Below are 19127 nucleotides of genomic sequence, written 5' to 3' on the forward strand. Positions count from 1 at the left end.
ATTTTTGCAGCACACCAAGCATGATATATTACAACTACATGAATTTCACAGCTTTCATGCTTAAGTTTCTTACAGAATATCACCACCATCACAAGCCATAGCATTCTTCTTCCCTTGTCCTAGTTGGTAAGGAAAGAAGCAAGTATTTACATTTATTATACATCCCATTATATTTATACGATATTTTTGGGACAGACAACACAACTCCAACTTGTTTATTAGGCCATTTTAGCAGTAATACACGCATCAATTGCTTCTCCAACAGTTAAAAAGACCCTCCTTCCAATGCTGTTCACAAAGTTGGCCAGCCTTAGCTTGTGAATGACTTGCCACCTTGGATTGGTCACAGCAAACTGCAAACAATTTATGAGACAAAGAAAAAATGAGAATCTGGTCTTATTGTCCCCTGGAAATTAGACAAAAGATATCGATTACTTCTATCCCCTCTGATGCTAGGCTGTTATGCAATTCCTTCAGAGAAGCAAGCCCCGTAGTGTCAATGTTCATCAAATCTATCACCAGTAAGAGTTAAAAGGAAAAGAAAAAAAAATCAGCAATCTTCTTGAAGAAAAGGGCTGAATTGTTATGAATCTAGAAGGCAAGCCAGAAAACTTAAATGCAATTGAAATATTTAATTCTCTCTTGTATCGAAATGTTGAGATACGCCAACTTTTCCTACAGATTTTATTAGATTGCGTTTGACATCAGAATAATTTAGTTAGTAGAAGAATAAGTCTTGTTAGGATATTTGTTAACCAAAAATAATCATATTGATTTGTTAACAAATATTTTAGGTATCATTTGTTAAGTAGAAGATCATGTTATCAAGTAGTTTTTTGTTGAGATTTTTTAAAGAATTGTTAGCTGAAATTGTGTGTGTTTGTTTCTTTGTAAACATTATAAATAGTGAGTTGATGAATGAATAATATAAGCTCATTTTCCACCGTCATACAAGTTTCTTATAAGCCATTTTTGCAACACTAAGGTGTTGTTACCAAGTTTATGCCCCAAAAAATCAACACGAAAGCAAGCCTTGTTGAGTTTATCAAATGCTATAGATTCCTCAGCTATTCCTCCACATCTAGCTTGCTATTTATCTGAAATCCATTGGCTTAAACAAAGATTCTTCTGTTGTAAAAGAACTTACTTGACATGTCAAATACTATTAATTGGGTCTTTCCTTTGGCATTGCCTTTATCACCCACCTCCTGCTTTCCAGTTGCCAGTTGCAGTATCCTTTGCCAAATTCAGAGAGAAAAAAAATGGATGACTTTACCCTTGAACATATATGGCAATGAATATGTGCTGATGTTCACTTGAGTTTATGCAGTACCGTTCTTTGATGCAATTAGAGTTTGCAAAGCAGAGCAAGCAAGGCACACTTGAGTCTGGTAACAAGAATTCCAGGGATCTCAACAGCCATCGGATATTGATTTACATCCACAAATATATCAGTTCCAGGAATCCTCCCGAGAGTTTCTGTCCCTGGCTGGATGGAACTCAATATTACTGTTACAAATGACACCCCTACCTGAATAACAAACTTTGATAATTAGAACATCATCAATTCATAATCTACACATCAACTGATTAACTTAAAGAATTAGCTGCAGTATAGGATCAAGTAAATATTCTCAAGTCACTTTTCCCTGCTTGCCTGCAGGTTCCTGTTCGAGTGCTCATGGATGAGTTCTGGGAAAATTCCTTTTCAACCATCAGTATTAACAGCAGATTCAAGCGGGCATATAGTCATTTTAAATTTAGCGTGACTTTGACACATAACAAGCTAAACAATTCATAAGCTACTGAAAACAACTTAAAGCCGGTCATAAATTTGTAGAAGTATTAGAGCAGTAATTCTATAGTATAAATGCCATAAATGTAGTAAAAAATTTGTAGTGTCTGCATGCCTTTAGGAGTCTCACGCTGATTGAAGTATTATGGAAGCCCTCTTAGAAAAATGGTGTTTAGCTACACTATATCTGCAGGCAGATTTTTGTTCTTTGAAATGATGGATGAATTTTTCTTTTCCTCTGCATCTTTCTGTCGACATATTGTACAAAATTTCAGTTCAAAATTATGGTATAGCAACAATATTATTCCTAAAAAGCAGCATTTTTCTTGGTAAAAAACATTAGACAGTTTTCTGTTCAAGAAAAGATTTGGTGAACATCATTTATGATAATAATGCAACTCAGGTTTCGTAGCATTATCAGGGACCATATAGAGCTTAAAAGTCAAAGATAACAAGTTTGGGTGGAGGATTCAACGAACACAAGCTTCAACTGTGTTATTGAAAGTAGGCACAAAGTTAGGGATGAAAGGTAAATGTAAAACTTATGTGAAAATCCAGGATCACAGGAGTTGAAATTCCAAAATTTTCCTTTGAGAAGTTGATTTTTACCCTTGGCATCCAACGCCCCAACAAAGCAGACAACACATACCAGGTGTAACACAATGAATAGCTAAAGCTCAGATCAAAATTTTGTAAGTAACAAGGATTTCAAAAGTGTTACCGCAACTAGTAGGCCGATCTCGACAGATGCAAACAACACTCCAAGAAATGCTCCAATGCAAGCAAGGAAGTCTAGCTTATCAACTTTCCATATGTTGTAAGCCTCATTTAGGTCAATCAGTCCTGGCAAAGCTGAAAGAATAATTGAAGCAAGGATTGCAATCGGAGTGTAGAACAAGAGTCGTGTGAACAATTCCAGTGATATGATAACTGTCACAGCCATCACAATGTTTGACACCACAGTTTCACAGCCAGCACTAAAGTTAACAGCAGTCCTTGAGAATGAACCTGCATGGAGGTTTTAGGAAACTGAATATTGGGCAACATGTCTTGAAGAAACTCATACAGGTGGTTGTTTGCAAGAGACAAGCAAACTACCAGGAAAGTATTGGATAAAAATATCTGGTCTAGATGTGTAAAGACAATCCTTGAAGTTGAGTTCGTAAGACAATATGTCGGGTTAAACCCAAAAAAAAGGGCAAATTATATTTTATCCCCCTATGGTTTAGTATTTTTTTTTTGTACATAACCCCTCTATGGTTTCAAAAGTTATATATAACCATCTCATGATTTGGATTAAAATCTCAAAGTGGTGGAAATAATCATTCGTAACAGAACCTTTGAAAATATCGAAATTACCCTTGTTTAAAAATTAAAATGTCTGAAGTGACCAAAATATATAAACATTATATATATGACGCACTAACCTCGTATAGTTTTATATTTTACCATATAACCTCCTTATAGTTTAATACTTTACCATATAACTCCCTTATAATTTTTAAAATAAACACATAACACCCCTGTGGTAAATAAATGATTTTCAACTTTACGTAGGAGTATTTTTCATATTTTAGATGACTCGGTTATGGATTATAAATTTCATTACTTTGACATTTTAATCTAAACCATGAGGGAGTTATGTATAGTTTTTAAAACTATAAGAGAGTTATGTACAAAAACACTAAATCACAGGAAGTAAAGTGTAATTTACCCAAAAAATTAAAAAGGCCTACAATTTGACTAAATTTGGATTATGGTTTAAATTTCTCACTTTTAAAATATACCTGGTCTTGCAAAAGGCAACTATTCATTCCGTGTTTCCACCTTTTTACGATTAAATTAGAGAAAAAAAAAAACTTAGACAATTTTTTTACCTCACTTGGAAGGTAGTTGGTTTTGTGACTTTTAGATTGGTACATGCAAAAACAAGGGAAAGGTGTAGGACTATTAACCAACAAGGGAAAGGTCACCTGTTGCAACATAGCAAGAAGTTAGTGATCCCGCAACATTCATGACTCCCATTGCCACCATTTCTTTGTTTCCATCAAGGTGGTATCCTCTCACTGATGCAAACGATCGTCCAACGGCAATGGCTTCCTGAAGTTTGACATTGTACATCATTGTAAAACTATAGAACGTAAGAATAAGCTATTCAATACTCAGAGTTGTTATCAAGAAGTGCACCGCAAGTGCAACAACTGCGACAATAAGCCCAATTTTGGCAGCTTCAGCAGTATGTGGTCCGTTCAACTGTAACTGGTGAACAGAAATAGGGTTCAACCCAGATTTGATATGCTTCACTATCTTGACTCCATGCTTATCAGCTCTTGTTAGGAAGACAATGAGTGTTGATAAAACGACAGATGTGAGAGGTGCAATGGTTGATAACCAGAAAAGCTTCTGCTTTTTTCGACCCTGAATTTACAGCACAAGTGGAATTTTGGGGATTATGTTCATATGCACAATAATTGATATAGAAAGATAAATAGAGGTGTACTTTAACTAGAATAGAACTACTGTTTGCAATATGTTACTTGCCAGAAATCTGGTTGTTAGGATGAAGCTGAGAAATGAACAACCAAGTATGAAGTTCAGAGGATTCCACTGCCAGAAAATATGCAGCAGTTAAGTAGCTTCCTCGTATATATTATAAGCCAAGGAATATCTTCTACGAATCAGGATAAGAAAGCATAGGAAGAAAAAAGTTACAGAATCATGGACTGATCTCCAAACAGCTGCAAGGACAGAGATAATATCAGTTTTGTTTGTAAATTTAGTAGTTCCAAGCAGTCCCTTCAGTTGCTGAAGGCCAATCATGATAGCTGCACCAGCCATGAACCCAACTATGGCAGCATGGGATAGAAGATCAACCAGAAATCCCAACCTATAATATGAATCCACATCCTAAGTGTAAGTTCGTGATGTCTTCAAGGATGTTTCCAACTCACAAGAATTTGATTTACCTGAATGCTCCAAAGGCAGCTTGAAAGATACCAGCAAAAAGGGTTACAGTGATCACCAGCCCCGTATACGCAACAGGATTTGCTACAGGATCTTCTATCTTCTGAATCATGGCTGACAAAAGCAGTGAAACTACAGCAACAGGTCCAATTGCAATCTCTCTTGAAGTTCCCAGTATAGCATACAAAAATGGTGGAACAACACTAGTGTCTGAAGTTAAACAGAAATTGTTGTAGTTTAGTGCTCCAAAATTAAATTACAACTCTGGAAGATCAATAGAGTATATGAGAATGCAAACTTACAGAGACCATACTGAGGATCAAGCTTGGCTAGAGTTGCATATCCAATGCTCTAAATGAAGTTTAAGGACAAACATAAGAGTAAGTACAGTAACCAATATTGTCCCTAATGTTGGCAATGATACAAAGCATTAATGGCATCCTTAACTTATACTCACTTGAGGAATGCAGAGGCTTGCAAGAGTCAAACCAGCCAATAAATCCTTCCTGAACATTTTGATGTTGTAGGCTTTGCCCCAAGAAAGGATAGGAAATAGATTTCCCAAAGATTTGGACACTTGATGCTCCCTGAGATGTTGAAATTTGTTCTTGAGAGGAAAGATAGTTTCGGTAATGCCATTCTGCAGCTTACACCATAGACCTGGTGGTTCTGGTGCATTCAGCACCCACTGAAACCTCTCAGGCAGCTTATCATCAGCCACCATTATAGAGGTTTCTTGGGCAGAAGGAACTGTAGTTGTTTGAAGAGTTTGGGGGAACTGAGAGAGATCCTCTGCAGCTCTTGCCACTGCTTCAGCAGCAATATTTTCATGTGCTTCTGAGAACTGGAAGTTCCCTCTCTCGTTCAAGGAAGTTGACGGCATGATAGTTGTTTGAAGTGTTTGGGAGAGCTCAAAGGGCTGTTTCCTCCATGAACCCCACAATCAGAAAGTATAGTAGAGCCTCAACAGTGCATGCAAAACTGAATAAGCTGAAACAATGACTATGAACTAGCACTAACATATGGAGTTTATGATCTTGTAAGTGCTGCAGCTGGTAAAATATTGTACTTTATTTTGGACTCTTCTAACTTTTTTGTGATTGCTTTCTTTCTTTTGTTTTTTCACTTCACTGTAGCAATCAGTGCCACTTGCATTGGAGAACAGAAATATAGTAACATCCTTGAATTGGAATGCTCACTCTTTTGAACTTTCAAGGGAAATCTATACTGCCCTCACAAATATATAAAAGTCTTTCAGCTTGAATAAATGATAAATGGATCTTAAAACTTGAATAGGATACAAGTAAAGACCTAATGAGTCCTGGAAAAAAAAAGTAATAAGTAGATCTTGCTACTGGTGCAATTACAGCAAATGCTAAGCGCAAACAACAGTTGAAGACATTTTTTTTCAACAAGTAGATCTTGTGATAAAGATTATGAGAAGACGAACTTTATTGGACCCACTGGTGCATATTATTGCATACAAAGCTCCCTTCTACCAATCCCCTCACCGAACGTTGCTTAAAAACTTTAGTTCTTTAGGGTATTCACTGTTGCAGAAGACAATTTTCAAATTTCAGCAGAAAAATTTGTTCTCGTCTACTCAACATTTTCTAAAGCATATACACTACCACCTACAATCATTGCCAAAACTTGGACCGGCAAGGCACTGTACCATTTTAACTGCCTGTATTGTGTGGATTCTCCAGGTTACACAAGTGGAATACATCTTTCTGCGGAAGTGATTAATTAAACACCCTGAAAGTGACATTCCTTTAATGACACAGTGGCAAGGCATGAAAAACTTAATAAAGTTTATCTACCAGTTCATATATGCATATTGTATTCTCCACTAAGTACCTCAGCAACAGTTTGCAGAATTTCTATTGGACCTTTGTCCATCTTACTAAATTATTAGCGTACCATTTTTTTGGTTATGTGTAGTGTGCTTAAAAGGAGCACTATTAATTCATTTTCAAGCATTCAATTTGTGGATAATTGATTTGACAGAAATAAAAAATGAAAGTACTTCATCTGAATTCCCATCAGTTCTTCAGGAAAATTCTGTCAGGTCAACTGCTAGAAGCATATGGAAATGATTGCAACCAGAATTCTCGTTTCCTTGATGTTCGGCTCATAATGTCCACAGCCAATGGCGGGCATTTGTGTCGGGTTGAAAATGATAGGAAATACCAAAGAATAAAGATATCCCACCTTTCCCTGAGTGATGAATAGTTTGGCCTGTCACTCATGTTTTGTTGATCTAGCCATCTTTCAGTCCCCATACATTCTCAACCAGTTAACTTGCCCATATTTTTAGTCTCAATTCGATCTCTAAACACTCCTTTTGAAGAGTGAATTTTCAACCGTTTATGGTTGAGCACGATCTGATCTTAATAAAGAATTGAGTGCAAAGTTCCATTTAAAACAAAAAGTCTTGCTGTCAATCTGTAAAGCAACCACTGCTCTAGTTAGTCGCAGCATTAAGACAGAATGATGCAGCGGAGATGTTCAAGTAAATTTTCATTTGCTACTACAACCCACCCCCCCCCCCCCCCCCCCCCGGCCCATAAAAAGTTACAATGCCACTCAAAAATCTCGATATTGTTATTGACTTTCTCTAGCTCCCTGTGTCAAAATGTGGAACTTTGTGCTATTGCCGCCTATTAATTATTTTCACTACCTCCCAGCATCATCATTAGGGAATTTGTGCTCTTGCTACCATGCTTGGAGATGGTAGTCGTTCATCAGGTTCCTTCTCAAAAATGGAACCTAATCTTCATCAACCGTCACTCCTGCGGTAGGCCATTTTCCTATACAGAAAGTTGATAGGGCAAAATTTTAAATTTTGTGTTTCTAGCACAATGATGGTCCCATCTATCGAGTTATTATGAATCATTACAGTAACATCGAAGCCTTGATTAGGGTAATAAGTTACTCCCCTAGATCAAGGGGTAGCTTAGAATTGTTACCATTGCCATAAACATTGGAGAGGAGATGTCGCCAAATTCAGGTTTTGCTACTAATCTTGGATCTAAAATTGATTAGAGAACTTAGACCTCATTAACATTAAAAAGTTGGAAATCCTATGATTCCATTAGTTAAAGAAAAGTTTATAGGATATTGTCCGAATGTAGATTCTGCAGTGCCTAGCAAGTGGATGAGACCAAGGAGAGCCATTGAATTAGCGTAATCGTAATATCCATTAGTGGAAGCATCTTGCCAAGCTATCCAGATGCAAATTCAAAACCCTGGTTCAAACATAGCTAATGATTTATTCTTATCCTATTTTATTTGGTCACTTTTTCAACTTCGTTTCCCCTTAATCTTTCAAACAGGACAGGAAAAGAAGACATATTTCCTTACGCTTTATAATGATTAATGATTAGAACTTAGAAATAACCAATCTTATCCACCTAGCTAAGCCCGATCTGCCCGTCTCTGTTTGGCAGAAATTGTTGTTGTAAGCATATTCCCCAAATACAAAAAAATTTAAAGTCACCATATCTACATGGATTTCCCATTCTTGTTTTTTTAGAAAAAAAAAATTCACGTTTGTACCAAAAGAAGGAAATAGAAATATTCATTTCACGAGTAATTGATGTTGAGTCTGCTTATTTTCCTGCTAACAGCCTCCAGAAACTCTTCAAGATGTTTATCCAGAGGCCCTTTAAGGTTTACTTTCGCTGTTTTTCTGATAGACTTTTTAACTCCGGGATTCTCCATCAAACTAATTTGCAATTTTTCCTCAAAGAAAACTTATTCTGTCTTTGACATTGCAGATTTTTAGCCCTACAACACATAGTTAGCAAACAATTTTTTGACAGCAAATGCAAGGCTTTCCTCCTGTTTTCTCCTTTTCAAGTGTTTGATCAACAAGCATTATGCTCTCAAATTCACAAAAGCCTTGCCAAATTGGAGTTGGCCAACCCAAAAAACGGGGAAAAAAAGAAGTTCATGGATAGATTTTGTTTTCTTTAACAAAATCCAAAGTTGGAGTGATCGAACACTACTTCTTGGTTCGTGATGAAATCCCATCAACAGCTAACATCGTATCATAAAATGACATTCTTCTTAATCTACCAGGGATTCTCGAACTGTTACTGATAACGTGTGCAAAGTGCAGGATTTATACAAATCATTCGGTTCCAATCTGCACTATGGACCATTCAGCAGTTATCTTCCTTAAACCACTTTTTGGTGGCGGATGGTTATCAATTGAACATGTATATCTCGACCAGTCAATTAATACACTGTTTTGATCAACTTGGCAATTGGCATAAATCATAATCCCACGTTGAACTCGGGAAGAAAATCAATATGGATAACGAATCGACCTAAAATAAAAAGGCCAAGAGTTATCCTTTGATCCACTTGGATATTATCAACAATGGAAACGTGTTCAAAACACATAATCGAGAGTCTGCTACATGTATATAGGCGAAATCAACCAATTCTTGATGATCAATCCCACCAAAAAAATCTTTAAAAAAAAAAAAAAAAAACTCTCTAGCAAGCCAAACGGAGAGAGAGGAAGAAGGTTTTGAATCCCAACAAAAGATCTCAAAACAAAAAAGCAAAAACACGGAAAAGACTGGATAATTTTTATATGCCATAAAGCTTTCAAGCACTGTACAACTTTGCCAACATTACACCACCATCACATATAATAGGCAAATGATAAAAAAATTATCCACACCATTATCCCCACACCAACCCACAAAAAAGAGGGTAACAAGAAACAAACATCACAAATTAGGCTTAGTTTCTACTTACACAAGTTACCAAATGAAAAAGATATAAGTGAAGAGAAAGATGATGATCATTTATTATCATGGGATGATTTGATGGGCTTGGAAGCATCATGCTCTTCTTGTAATATAATCATGCCATGTTGCTTCTTCCATTTCTCAATCTCCTTTGCTAATAACCCCTTTCCTTCACCTTCTTCATTATAGCTTTCCCTCTTAACAATAATCTTTGCTTTCTTGAATGTGTAAGGCACATTAAAGCACATCTTCTCTTCTAAAATGGCCTCACTTGATCGTACTAGCAAATGATTGCATCTTCTTATAAATAATGAGCCTTATCTGTTGTTTTTGTGAGCGGTAACATCAAGAAATTTTAGATGATCATATTAGTTTTTTAATCATTAGCTTACAATTTTATCATCAACTCCTTGGCGGGTTGGTTCCAATTGCTTGTAAAATACTATTTGTGCAATTGTTTCTAGTGCTTCAGTTACTTACGTATGTCGAAGTTCATATTTCTTTCTTTTTCGTTTTTGGTTTGTCACCCTTGGACGGATTATTAGAAATCGGGACCATTTCACTGCCTTTTCCATGTTTTTATTTTTCCTCAATCCACCGTTGCGAAGCACAATTAAAAGGGTTAATAACACTTTGCCCCCCTGGACTTACACGGTAGTCACACTTTACCCCCCCCCCCCCCCAACCTTCAACTTTAAATATATACACTTTATCCCCCATGAAAACTAGTCAGAGTTAAAAATACAAAAAAATTAAGCACAATGACATTATGGTCCATTTATTCATGAAATTATCTATAACTTAGTATTATTTCCTTTCATTGCTAAAAAGTATATGTCTTCTCTATTATACCAACTATACAACAATGTCAAACTCAAAAAAGCTGAATAAAGTTTAAATATATTCTATATCCTTATTTTTTTTTTCTATCAATCAGCATTCACTTTTATATATGCGTTGTTCAATTTATTATAATTGAAGTCAAACAAAAAAGAATAAATAACACAATACTAAAATAAACATAGATGCTGAATTTCTTTTCATCAGAAAAGAGGTAATACTAAACTTGTTTTTTGTTTCAAAAAGTAGTTTTTTTATTATTTTAGTTTATGTGAACTTTTAAGCTAATACTATTGTCACTTTATGTTGATGTATTTATAATTTACTATTATTGCATTTTCTTCTCAAAAAATAAAATTTGATTTAATCTCCATTTTCTTTCTCTAAGTTTAAAAATGAGGCATATCAACCATTTTTAGCAATTTTGATTAAGAACTTCATATTAGACTAATTTGATAAACAAAAAAATGACAATGATATTTGTCTAAAATTTTAAATAAATTAAAATGATAAAAAATTACTTTAAAAATGAGTTTGTGTATTACTTTTTTTTTAATTTTGGTAATTGTATTTACTTTTAGTATTGTGTTATTTATTAGTTTTGTTTCACTTAAAGTCTAATAAATTGAACAAAACATATATAGAAGTAAAAATTAATCCAACAAGAAAAATTTCAAGGATATAAACTAAGGATTAATATTCTATACATTGACAGTGTATATACTTTCACTACTAGATGTATGACACATAATCCAAATTTGAATTTAAAACCTAAATTTTGCATATCTGTCTGCATCTAACCATGATAGTGTGTACACTGTTAGTATATATAAGATTTACTCATAAACTAAATGTTAATTTTCTTTAACTTTTTTTACTTTGATATTTTTGTATAATTGATACGATAGAGAAGATATAAATCTTTTAGCAATGAAAAGAAATTATATTGATTATAGATAATTTCACGAATAAAAGGGCAATAAAATCATTACACTCACTTTTTTTGTGTTTCTAATTTTGACTAGTCTTCATGGGGGTTAAATGTATCTATGTAACTTTTGAGGATGGTAAAATGTAGCCACTCCCTAAGTTTAGGAGGGCAAAGTGTTATTAATCCTAATTAAAAACCAAAATACAGAAACATAGAAGTTCCGACATACAAGGCAAAAAGGTTTCCTGCTAGGCTTCCGCTTTGAACCTTTTTTTTTTTTTTGGGGATACGTAGGAGAGGCAATGCCTCTTATACAGGGAGTAATCTTGGGGTAACTACCCCGATTATATCTGCACCTGTAAGTTCTTTGAGCTTTCCTGGAGGAAATTCAATTTCTCCCTGGTTTCTTTGGCTCCTGGCTGCCTCTTTTGCTAACCAATTCGCACATTTGTTTCCTTCTCTCCACACATTTTGTAAGCTATATGACCATTCCTTACTTTTAGCACTCTGATTTGCTGCACAACATTATAGTATGGTGAGGTTTCTTCTACTTCCTCAATCATTTTCATCCCTACTTTGGAGTCTAATTCAATTATCACTTTCCTGTAGCCATTCTCCCAAACCAGCTGTAAACCTTTAAGGATTGCACACAATTCTGCTTGAATATTGGTTACTGCCCCTAACCCCACTGAGAAGCCCCCTAGCCAAAGGCCTACTTTATTTCTGACAATTCCTCCCATTCTATCCTTCCCTGGGTTGCCTGCTGATGCCCCATCATTCACTTTCACAAGCTCCTCTGGGGTGGCCTCCATTTAATAAGATATTCTTGTTTAAGTTTCTTGCCAACTCCACTTATGAAGTTTCTTGCCTCCACTTTTCCGCCTTGAACTTTTGCCAACTGAAGACTAGGGCTATGAACGGGATTGCTCCAAAATTCATCTAAGGCACACTTGGAATTGAAAAAACAATCTGTGGCTTCCAAAAGAAAAAGGGATAACTAGCTTTTACTTGCTTAAATAAAAAAATAGAATATATATATAAATAGTATCTTATATATATATATATATATGTATATATATATATAGCAATTTCTCAAACAAAGCGTTTAATGTATCTACTCACCATTGTCCAATAATCAAGTCTATTGCCATGTAATAGTAAATTAGAGAATTCGACTTTCTAGACTGCTTAGGCCTTCTATGTCCGTCAAGCCTATTTATAAAAAAATTTCTGATAAGTTCAATTCACATGTGATGAAAATAACTAGATTTCCATTTTTTTCTTTCTTTTTTTTTTGTTTGGTGATAAACTAGGAGCTCTAAAGTTTCTCTCACTAAGCTTGTGTCAAAATGCAGGCTGTATTTGTGAAAGAATTTGACAAATCTTAGAAGTGATATTTAATTTTTCCGTCTATCATTGTCTCCTTGATGTTTTATTTCTGTTTGTTGGTAGTATATTTTGTTTGGATTTGTGCTTGGAGCTTTTGATCAATAATCGGCCTAATAAATTATGAACTCAAGTTTTTTTTTAAAGCTCTCCTACCCCTCTCCACACCTTCCAACACGTAATCTCGGTGATGTTCTAAGTTAGTTTGATAAGATTAATTTATTTAGGTTAAGATCTTGCTGACAAATTAGTAATTAGAAGGAAAGGATGAGAAAAATAGACTATAAGCTGAAAATAAAAAGCCAATACTTGATAGTGGACATCTATTGTCTTTTAACACGGAACTCAAACATTTAAATGTAAAAGTTGATTAATTGAAGGATGCAATTTTCTTCAGATTTATTTTCTTTTCCTTTTCTCCATCAAAACTCAGAAATGGACAAGTAATAGAAATTTTGCAAATAATAGGACATGTAAAACTTTCCTATCGCTAGAAATAGTTGGCCTTCTGAATATTAGTAAAAAATCTGATAAAGCTTTGTTTTTCAGATAGGAAGCAATGAAACTTTATTGATGCAACAAAAAAATGGCATTGTTCTTATGGTTTTCCTATAAGCTTAGAAAACTGATAGCAAAGAAAAATGAGCTCAAAAGAAATAAAATGTAAAGTTAAAAGCAACAATAACTTTCCCAGAGAGGAAAAATAATACTTGATCTTGTTTATGATCTTTTCAGGTGGCAAATACAGGACCAACTCTTAAGTGAGAACAAAAACTAAAAAAACAATAAAAATTAAAAAAAAATGACTAAGAAACTAAAATTTGGAAGCACTAGAAAACTGGTGGTAGTTAACTTTAGATTCCCATTTTATTTCTCTTCTCCATTTTTTGCGTTGATCGCTTCTTCAGTTTAATGATTTGCCTCTCCCAAACCTCCCTGGGGAACCCTTCAACACCACCACCTCTTCTCTTGCCCATGCGACAATTCATCCCATGGCTTGTTCTTCCCTGTAAATCAACCAAATTAAGCACTTGATCATACATTTCACGCAAAATTGGATCAGATAATGTCTCATATGCAATTCTTAGCTCAATAAATCGCCTCGTGGATTCTTCTTTTATCGATGGATCAGGGCAAGCATCGGGATGGAACTTAAGAGCTTTGCATCTGTAGGCTCTCTTGATTTCATCAAGACCTACAAATTTGGAACAGTCAAGAGAAAATAGTTCATAAAAATTGGTTGTTCTTCCATTTTGCATGGTATTAGCAACCTGACAGGTGATCATAGTTTTCTGCCCACAGATCTTCTCTTTAAACCTTCCTTTCTGATTGAATTGAAACATTTTTCCATACCAAGTACTAGTAGCATAAACTTCCAAGGATAGTACTTCCATGTTATTATTTTGAGACTGAGAAGGAGAGGGAGAAAAGTTTTGCTCAATTTCTATTAGATATGAGAGCTATAATGCTAGGTGCTATATGCATTTTATAACAAGACATGGTAAAACTTCAACGATATTTAAATAAAGCTTAAAGAAAAGGATAGAAGTTGAAGGCTTGAATAACTTTTCACTTAAATGTTTGTCTTCATAGTCCTTATCCGGTCTTTCTTCATAGTCACAAGAATTTGTTGTTTACTTCATACTGGCTGGTGGCTTCTGTCTTTACTTTTGTAGGATTTAATTTCTTTATAGCAAATTGTCTTGCATCAATGAGGAGTTTGAATTGGTAAAACATGTACGATACACTAATACAAACTATTAGAAACACTTCATCTTCAGGTTGTAATATCTCCTTCTTCCTTGGGGGTTGATGTCAGAAATGAGGACGGTTTTGGCTAAACTTGATTTAGATATATAATTGAATACTAGTTTTACCTACTACAGATGTTGGCACTTTAAGAACTTATTTCTTTTGCCTGTTTGTGTATTACGTTGCCGGCTAATGATTAGATTTTCAACTCCCTTATTCATGAAGGAAAAATCGTTCAAACGTCTCTCACATTTTATAAAATGATTTTTTTCATCTCTTATTTTTAAAAATATAATTTTACGTCCTTTACAAATTTATATTGATTAAATTTGATTCCTACCTAAGTTTTCGACTAGTTTTTCGCTGGTATCTATCATTTACCTTGCACATGATCATTTTTTTAAGGGCAAAATTATCAAATTACATTTCACATAATCCAACCCATAGTTCCTTATATTTCACAAAATAAATTTTTTCATCTCTTACATTTCATAAAATAAATTTTTTCATTCCTGATTGATCATGTGTATAAATAGTTTTTTTCTCGTTTTGAAAACCCTTGTATATGTCTGTTTAATTTCACTTGAATAGTACAAATATCATGTAATATATTTCTATTTGATTTCATCTGAACAACCTATTGTAGGTGAAATCAAATAGAGATATATTACATGATATTCGTATTATTCAAGTAAAATCAAATAAACATATATGTGAGTTTAAAAAAAAAAAACATATTTGTACACATGATCAATGAGAGATGAAAAAATTTATTTTGTGAAATGTGAAGAATGAAAAAATTCATTCTATAAAATGTGAGGGGCTATGAATCGGATTATGTGAAATGTGATTTGACAATTTTGCCCCAAAAAATGATCACGTGCAAGGCACATAATGGATTTCAACCAAAAACTAGTCCAAAACCTAAATAAGAACCAAATTTGACCAATATGAATTTGTAAAGAACGTAAAGTTACACTTTTAAAGTAAAGGACGAAAAAAATCATTTTACAAATTGTGAGGAATATTTTAAACGAATTTTCCTAAAATTTTACAAAATGTGAGAAACATCTCAATATTGAATCTCTTTTTATAGCCAGCTTTTTCATAAGCAATTTCCAAAAATAAGAAACAAAAAAAAAACTGTTCAGAACTAATCGTTTTCCCAAGATCTTGAAATCATATATTGTCCTTTCCAGTTAGTAAGTATCAAGTTTGGAACTAGGTCAGAAAAAATGGATCAATTCAAGGAGAAGAGCTGTGAAATGGTCAAAGCTATGATCCAATGTCTGGCTGCAAATAACTATGCTACTCTTCCCATGCAAAATGGAAGAACCACAAACTCCATGAAGTGCTTTCTTTGTCTAGATCAGTCCAAAGAAAAATACAGAAGGGATCATGGCCAAAAAATGGATAACAGCATTCATCAAAGTACGTAAAGGACAAGAGAAGACTACTACCATTCATGTAGTCTTTCCTCTCCTCTCTCAAATTCTTCTCTTTTTTTTCTTTTATATACTTTTTTTTCTTAGATGTTGAGCAGTATTCACGTATAATGTTAGTGCTTCAAATTCTTTTTCCCTTTTTCTTTTTTTAAGGACAGCTTAAAATATCTCAAGTGCGTACTAGGTAAAACCAATCTCTATTGTAATTTGTAAGATCAAGTTTTCTTGTGTCATTTTATTTATTTCTTTTTTTTTGGGTTTGAATGAGTATGGAACATAAGTCAATACATAAAGTTTACATCATTACTTGCGAGTACCAATTAATTGAACCAAAATTATCTCCTGTGGAAAAAATAGCTTTATCAATTTTATATTGAGTAAAAACATCCACACCGTATGAAATTTATAGTTGCCACATCAAAGAAACAAGAACTTTGTCAAGTATTAGAATCAAACAAGATCACTCTCAACATCTGTTACCAAATACAAAACATAACAGAAAATCTTTAAAAGTATAAATTTAAACCCAACAAAAAAAAAAAGAAAGATATCGACTGTCCTCTCCTCTTTTACATTTTCTTATCAATTCTCTTCTCCATTTTTTGCCCTGAACGCTTCTTTAGTTCCCTGAGTTGCCTCTCCCAAACCTCCCCAGGAAACTCTTCAGCATTGTCTTTGTTATATCTACCATGCAGTCTTCTTCTTCCCTCAGCACCAACTAAACTAAGCTCATGATCATAAATTTCTCTTGAAATTGGATCTGACAATGTCTCATATGCCATTCTTATCTCGATGCATCGCCTCGTAGACTCTTCTTTCATCAATAGAGGGCAAGCATCAGGATGGTACTTAAGAGATTTGATCCGTAGGCTTTCTTGATTTCATCAAAACCAACATTTTTGGACCAATCAAGAGAAAGAACTTCGTAAAAATATTTGGCTCTCGCATTTTCCATGAGATCTTACGATCAAACTGAACATTTTTTCCTAACCTACTATTGATATAGTTGATTTGGATGGATAATTCCATTTTTGATGATTGAGACTGAGAAGGAGATGTTTCTGCTTCTTTTTCACTAGAGCTTAGTGTTATATAGTGGCATACTAGCTTATGCATCATAAATAAAGATTAAAGAAAAGGTTAGGAGATTAGGCCTAGTCAGAAAATTTTGTTGTTTTCTTCATAAAAAATGTCCTTGCATCTAGAGTTGTTAATCGAACCGAATAACTCACGAGCCGAGCTCGACCCGGCTCGATAAGGACTCGACTCGGCTCGTTTACTGAGAGAAACGAGCCGAGCTGGAGTTCAACTGGATACTTGTTTAATAGACGAGTTGAACCATGCTCGACTCGTTTAAGCTCAATAGGTTTGAATAGTAGAGGCATTAGCGTCATTTCATTGTTATTGATACTTTAATCTAATTCATTCTCCCGTTTCTAACCCTAATTTTTTCTTTCCTCTTTTGGTCTTTCCTTTTCCCGTTCCACGTCGCAGCCGCACCCTTCATTCTTACCACCATCAACGACTCACCAATCCATCCATCATCTCACCTCCATCACCAATCTGTCCACCATCTCACCGCCGTCATTCAATCCACTTCTCATGAATCCATGAGCAGCACCATACAGAGCCACCTTGGTAGAGCCAGGGGCTACTACCATATCCCAATTCGCTACATAATCTGGTAAGTGGTAACCATTTCTTGCCATTCTGCAGTGAAACTGTGTCAGCTGGTAAAATGCTAACTCCTAAGAAGGATAACAAGTGCCTAGTTTCCCAAGCCATTTTGAATATCCCCCCTGCCAATCAAATCAGAGACCAAAATTTTTCAGTTTTAATTAACCATCCGTTTCAATATAACGTCAATTATATTGAAGATTATCAGGATATATGCACTTCAACAGGAATTTTTATATAAGTAACAATTTATGTTTTGGTCTTCTATACTCTGCATATGTTTGTCCTTTGCATGTTATGGTCTTCTATGCTCTGCACCGCCAAAAAAAAATCCGTGAAAGGTATTCTGGGTTTTTTGTGGCTTCAGACGGATGAAAATTGAAGAAGCAATCTTTTCTAAATTCGTGGGATATTTGTATTAGTCCTATATTTGTTTTTATAACAAGTGACGGGGGGGATATTTGTTTTTATGGTTATTCTTTATCCTAGTCCTGTGCTTGTATCTTGTTGTCAAAGAGATATGAACATGCTGATAATATTTTAGTTAAAGTTATACTGGAAAACCAGATAATATGTTTTCTCTTGTTGATAAGAAACTATAAACATTCTGCTACAATGGGCTTATCTCTTCATAGTGTCATAACAGACAGGTGTATTCAATATCTTTTGCTGAGAGTTGTCATTTATTCGCTCTAGCATAGATAGTCTGTGAGTTAGGCACATATAAGTATGTATTTAAACATTTCTGCATGTCACTGGACTCAAATTTGATGAAAATAGAGAAGAATATGTAGAGCATCTGCAATTATGTAGTTGGGAAGTCACTGTAAGTGTGAGTCCTGAAAAAGAATAAGAGCAATAGTAGTAACTGTTAAATATAGTAGTTTTTGAATCTTATGGTCTTAAACTATATAACAAACAGCGGACAAAACTTTAACAGAGCTAGTCATCTTCTTTTCTTTAGTATGTGATATTTCTTCCTGTTTTGCACTTTTGTTTTAACTTGACAGTGAAAGCATACTTGAACCTAGAAGATTCTACAAGGCAAACATAAATTCAAGCAAAACTTTCTTCATTTTTGTTTCTTCATTTCAGCAAAACTAACTTTTTGCTTGGATTGCCATTTTTAAGAGTTTTTAAGAGCTTTTCTCTGTTATTTCATTAATCTGAATGTAAGCTTGAGAATTGAGATAGGAACAAGTTAAAGAAATGATAAAACTAGCTTGAAAGGAGATTATTTCTTGGAATCTGTTTTATTACTTTTGTACCTTATTTCTTGAAAATGTTATTCTAAATTTCTGTTTTGGTTAATTAGAATTTGTATTGGTTATTAAATGTGTTTTGATTAAATAATGTACAGCTCTCTATTCAACTCATTTCAAGATTCATCATCAAATCCTGTGATGGAGCAAAATATTGAAGACATGGAACAATTGAACTATAACGAAGAAAGAGCTGATGAAATAAGTGAAGAAGAGATAGAAATGATAGAAGATGAGGGCAATAAAGGAGGACAGAAAGTAGATGGAGATAAAGGAGCTGGTCCTTTTGAGAAAAAAACAAAGGAA

General features: G+C 34.4%; 3 protein-coding genes and 1 pseudogene across 3 annotated transcripts; all 4 read right to left on the bottom strand.

Moving 5' to 3' along the window:
- Position 1: 1 nt before the first annotated feature.
- Positions 2-5682, bottom strand: LOC113755405 (annotated as a pseudogene).
- A 3899-nt stretch (positions 5683-9581) lies between these two features.
- On the bottom strand, positions 9582-12111 carry LOC113755400. Its single transcript, XM_027299407.1, has 2 exons — positions 11736-12111; positions 9582-9808 (listed from the first exon to the last, which is right to left on the bottom strand). The coding sequence occupies exons 1-2, from the start codon at positions 12109-12111 to the stop codon at positions 9582-9584; spliced, it is 603 nt and encodes a 200-aa protein (XP_027155208.1).
- A 1428-nt stretch (positions 12112-13539) lies between these two features.
- LOC113755401 (chaperone protein dnaJ 20, chloroplastic-like) lies at positions 13540-14079 on the bottom strand. The gene is made up of 2 exons (XM_027299408.1): positions 13986-14079; positions 13540-13880 (listed from the first exon to the last, which is right to left on the bottom strand). The coding sequence occupies exons 1-2, from the start codon at positions 14077-14079 to the stop codon at positions 13540-13542; spliced, it is 435 nt and encodes a 144-aa protein (XP_027155209.1).
- A 2372-nt stretch (positions 14080-16451) lies between these two features.
- On the bottom strand, positions 16452-17591 carry LOC113755402 (chaperone protein dnaJ 20, chloroplastic-like). Its single transcript, XM_027299409.1, has 2 exons — positions 17433-17591; positions 16452-16730 (listed from the first exon to the last, which is right to left on the bottom strand). The coding sequence occupies exons 1-2, from the start codon at positions 17589-17591 to the stop codon at positions 16452-16454; spliced, it is 438 nt and encodes a 145-aa protein (XP_027155210.1).
- Between the last annotated feature and the right edge of the window lie 1536 nt (positions 17592-19127).

Source organism: Coffea eugenioides, unplaced genomic scaffold, assembly GCF_003713205.1.
Source record: "Coffea eugenioides isolate CCC68of unplaced genomic scaffold, Ceug_1.0 ScVebR1_1468;HRSCAF=2321, whole genome shotgun sequence".
NCBI classification, from domain to species: Eukaryota; Viridiplantae; Streptophyta; class Magnoliopsida; order Gentianales; family Rubiaceae; genus Coffea; species Coffea eugenioides.

Bases quoted from the DNA above. Each gene is read 5' to 3' on its own strand.
- LOC113755400 (XM_027299407.1), bottom strand. From the start codon at position 12,111: ATGGAGGCCACCCCAGAGGAGCTTGTGAAAGTGAATGATGGGGCATCA. The intron at 9,809-11,735 runs GTTAGCAAAAGA...ATCATTTGCTAG, and splicing joins GGAAACAAATGTGCGAATTG to TACGATCAAGTGAGGCCATT.
- LOC113755402 (XM_027299409.1), bottom strand. From the start codon at position 17,591: ATGGCAAGAAATGGTTACCACTTACCAGATTATGTAGCGAATTGGGAT. The intron at 16,731-17,432 runs GTGAGATGATGG...AAATCTCTTAAG, and splicing joins TGGACAGATTGGTGATGGAG to TACCATCCTGATGCTTGCCC.
- LOC113755401 (XM_027299408.1), bottom strand. From the start codon at position 14,079: ATGGAAGTACTATCCTTGGAAGTTTATGCTACTAGTACTTGGTATGGA. The intron at 13,881-13,985 runs GTGGGCAGAAAA...CCAAATTTGTAG, and splicing joins AAGGTTTAAAGAGAAGATCT to GTCTTGATGAAATCAAGAGA.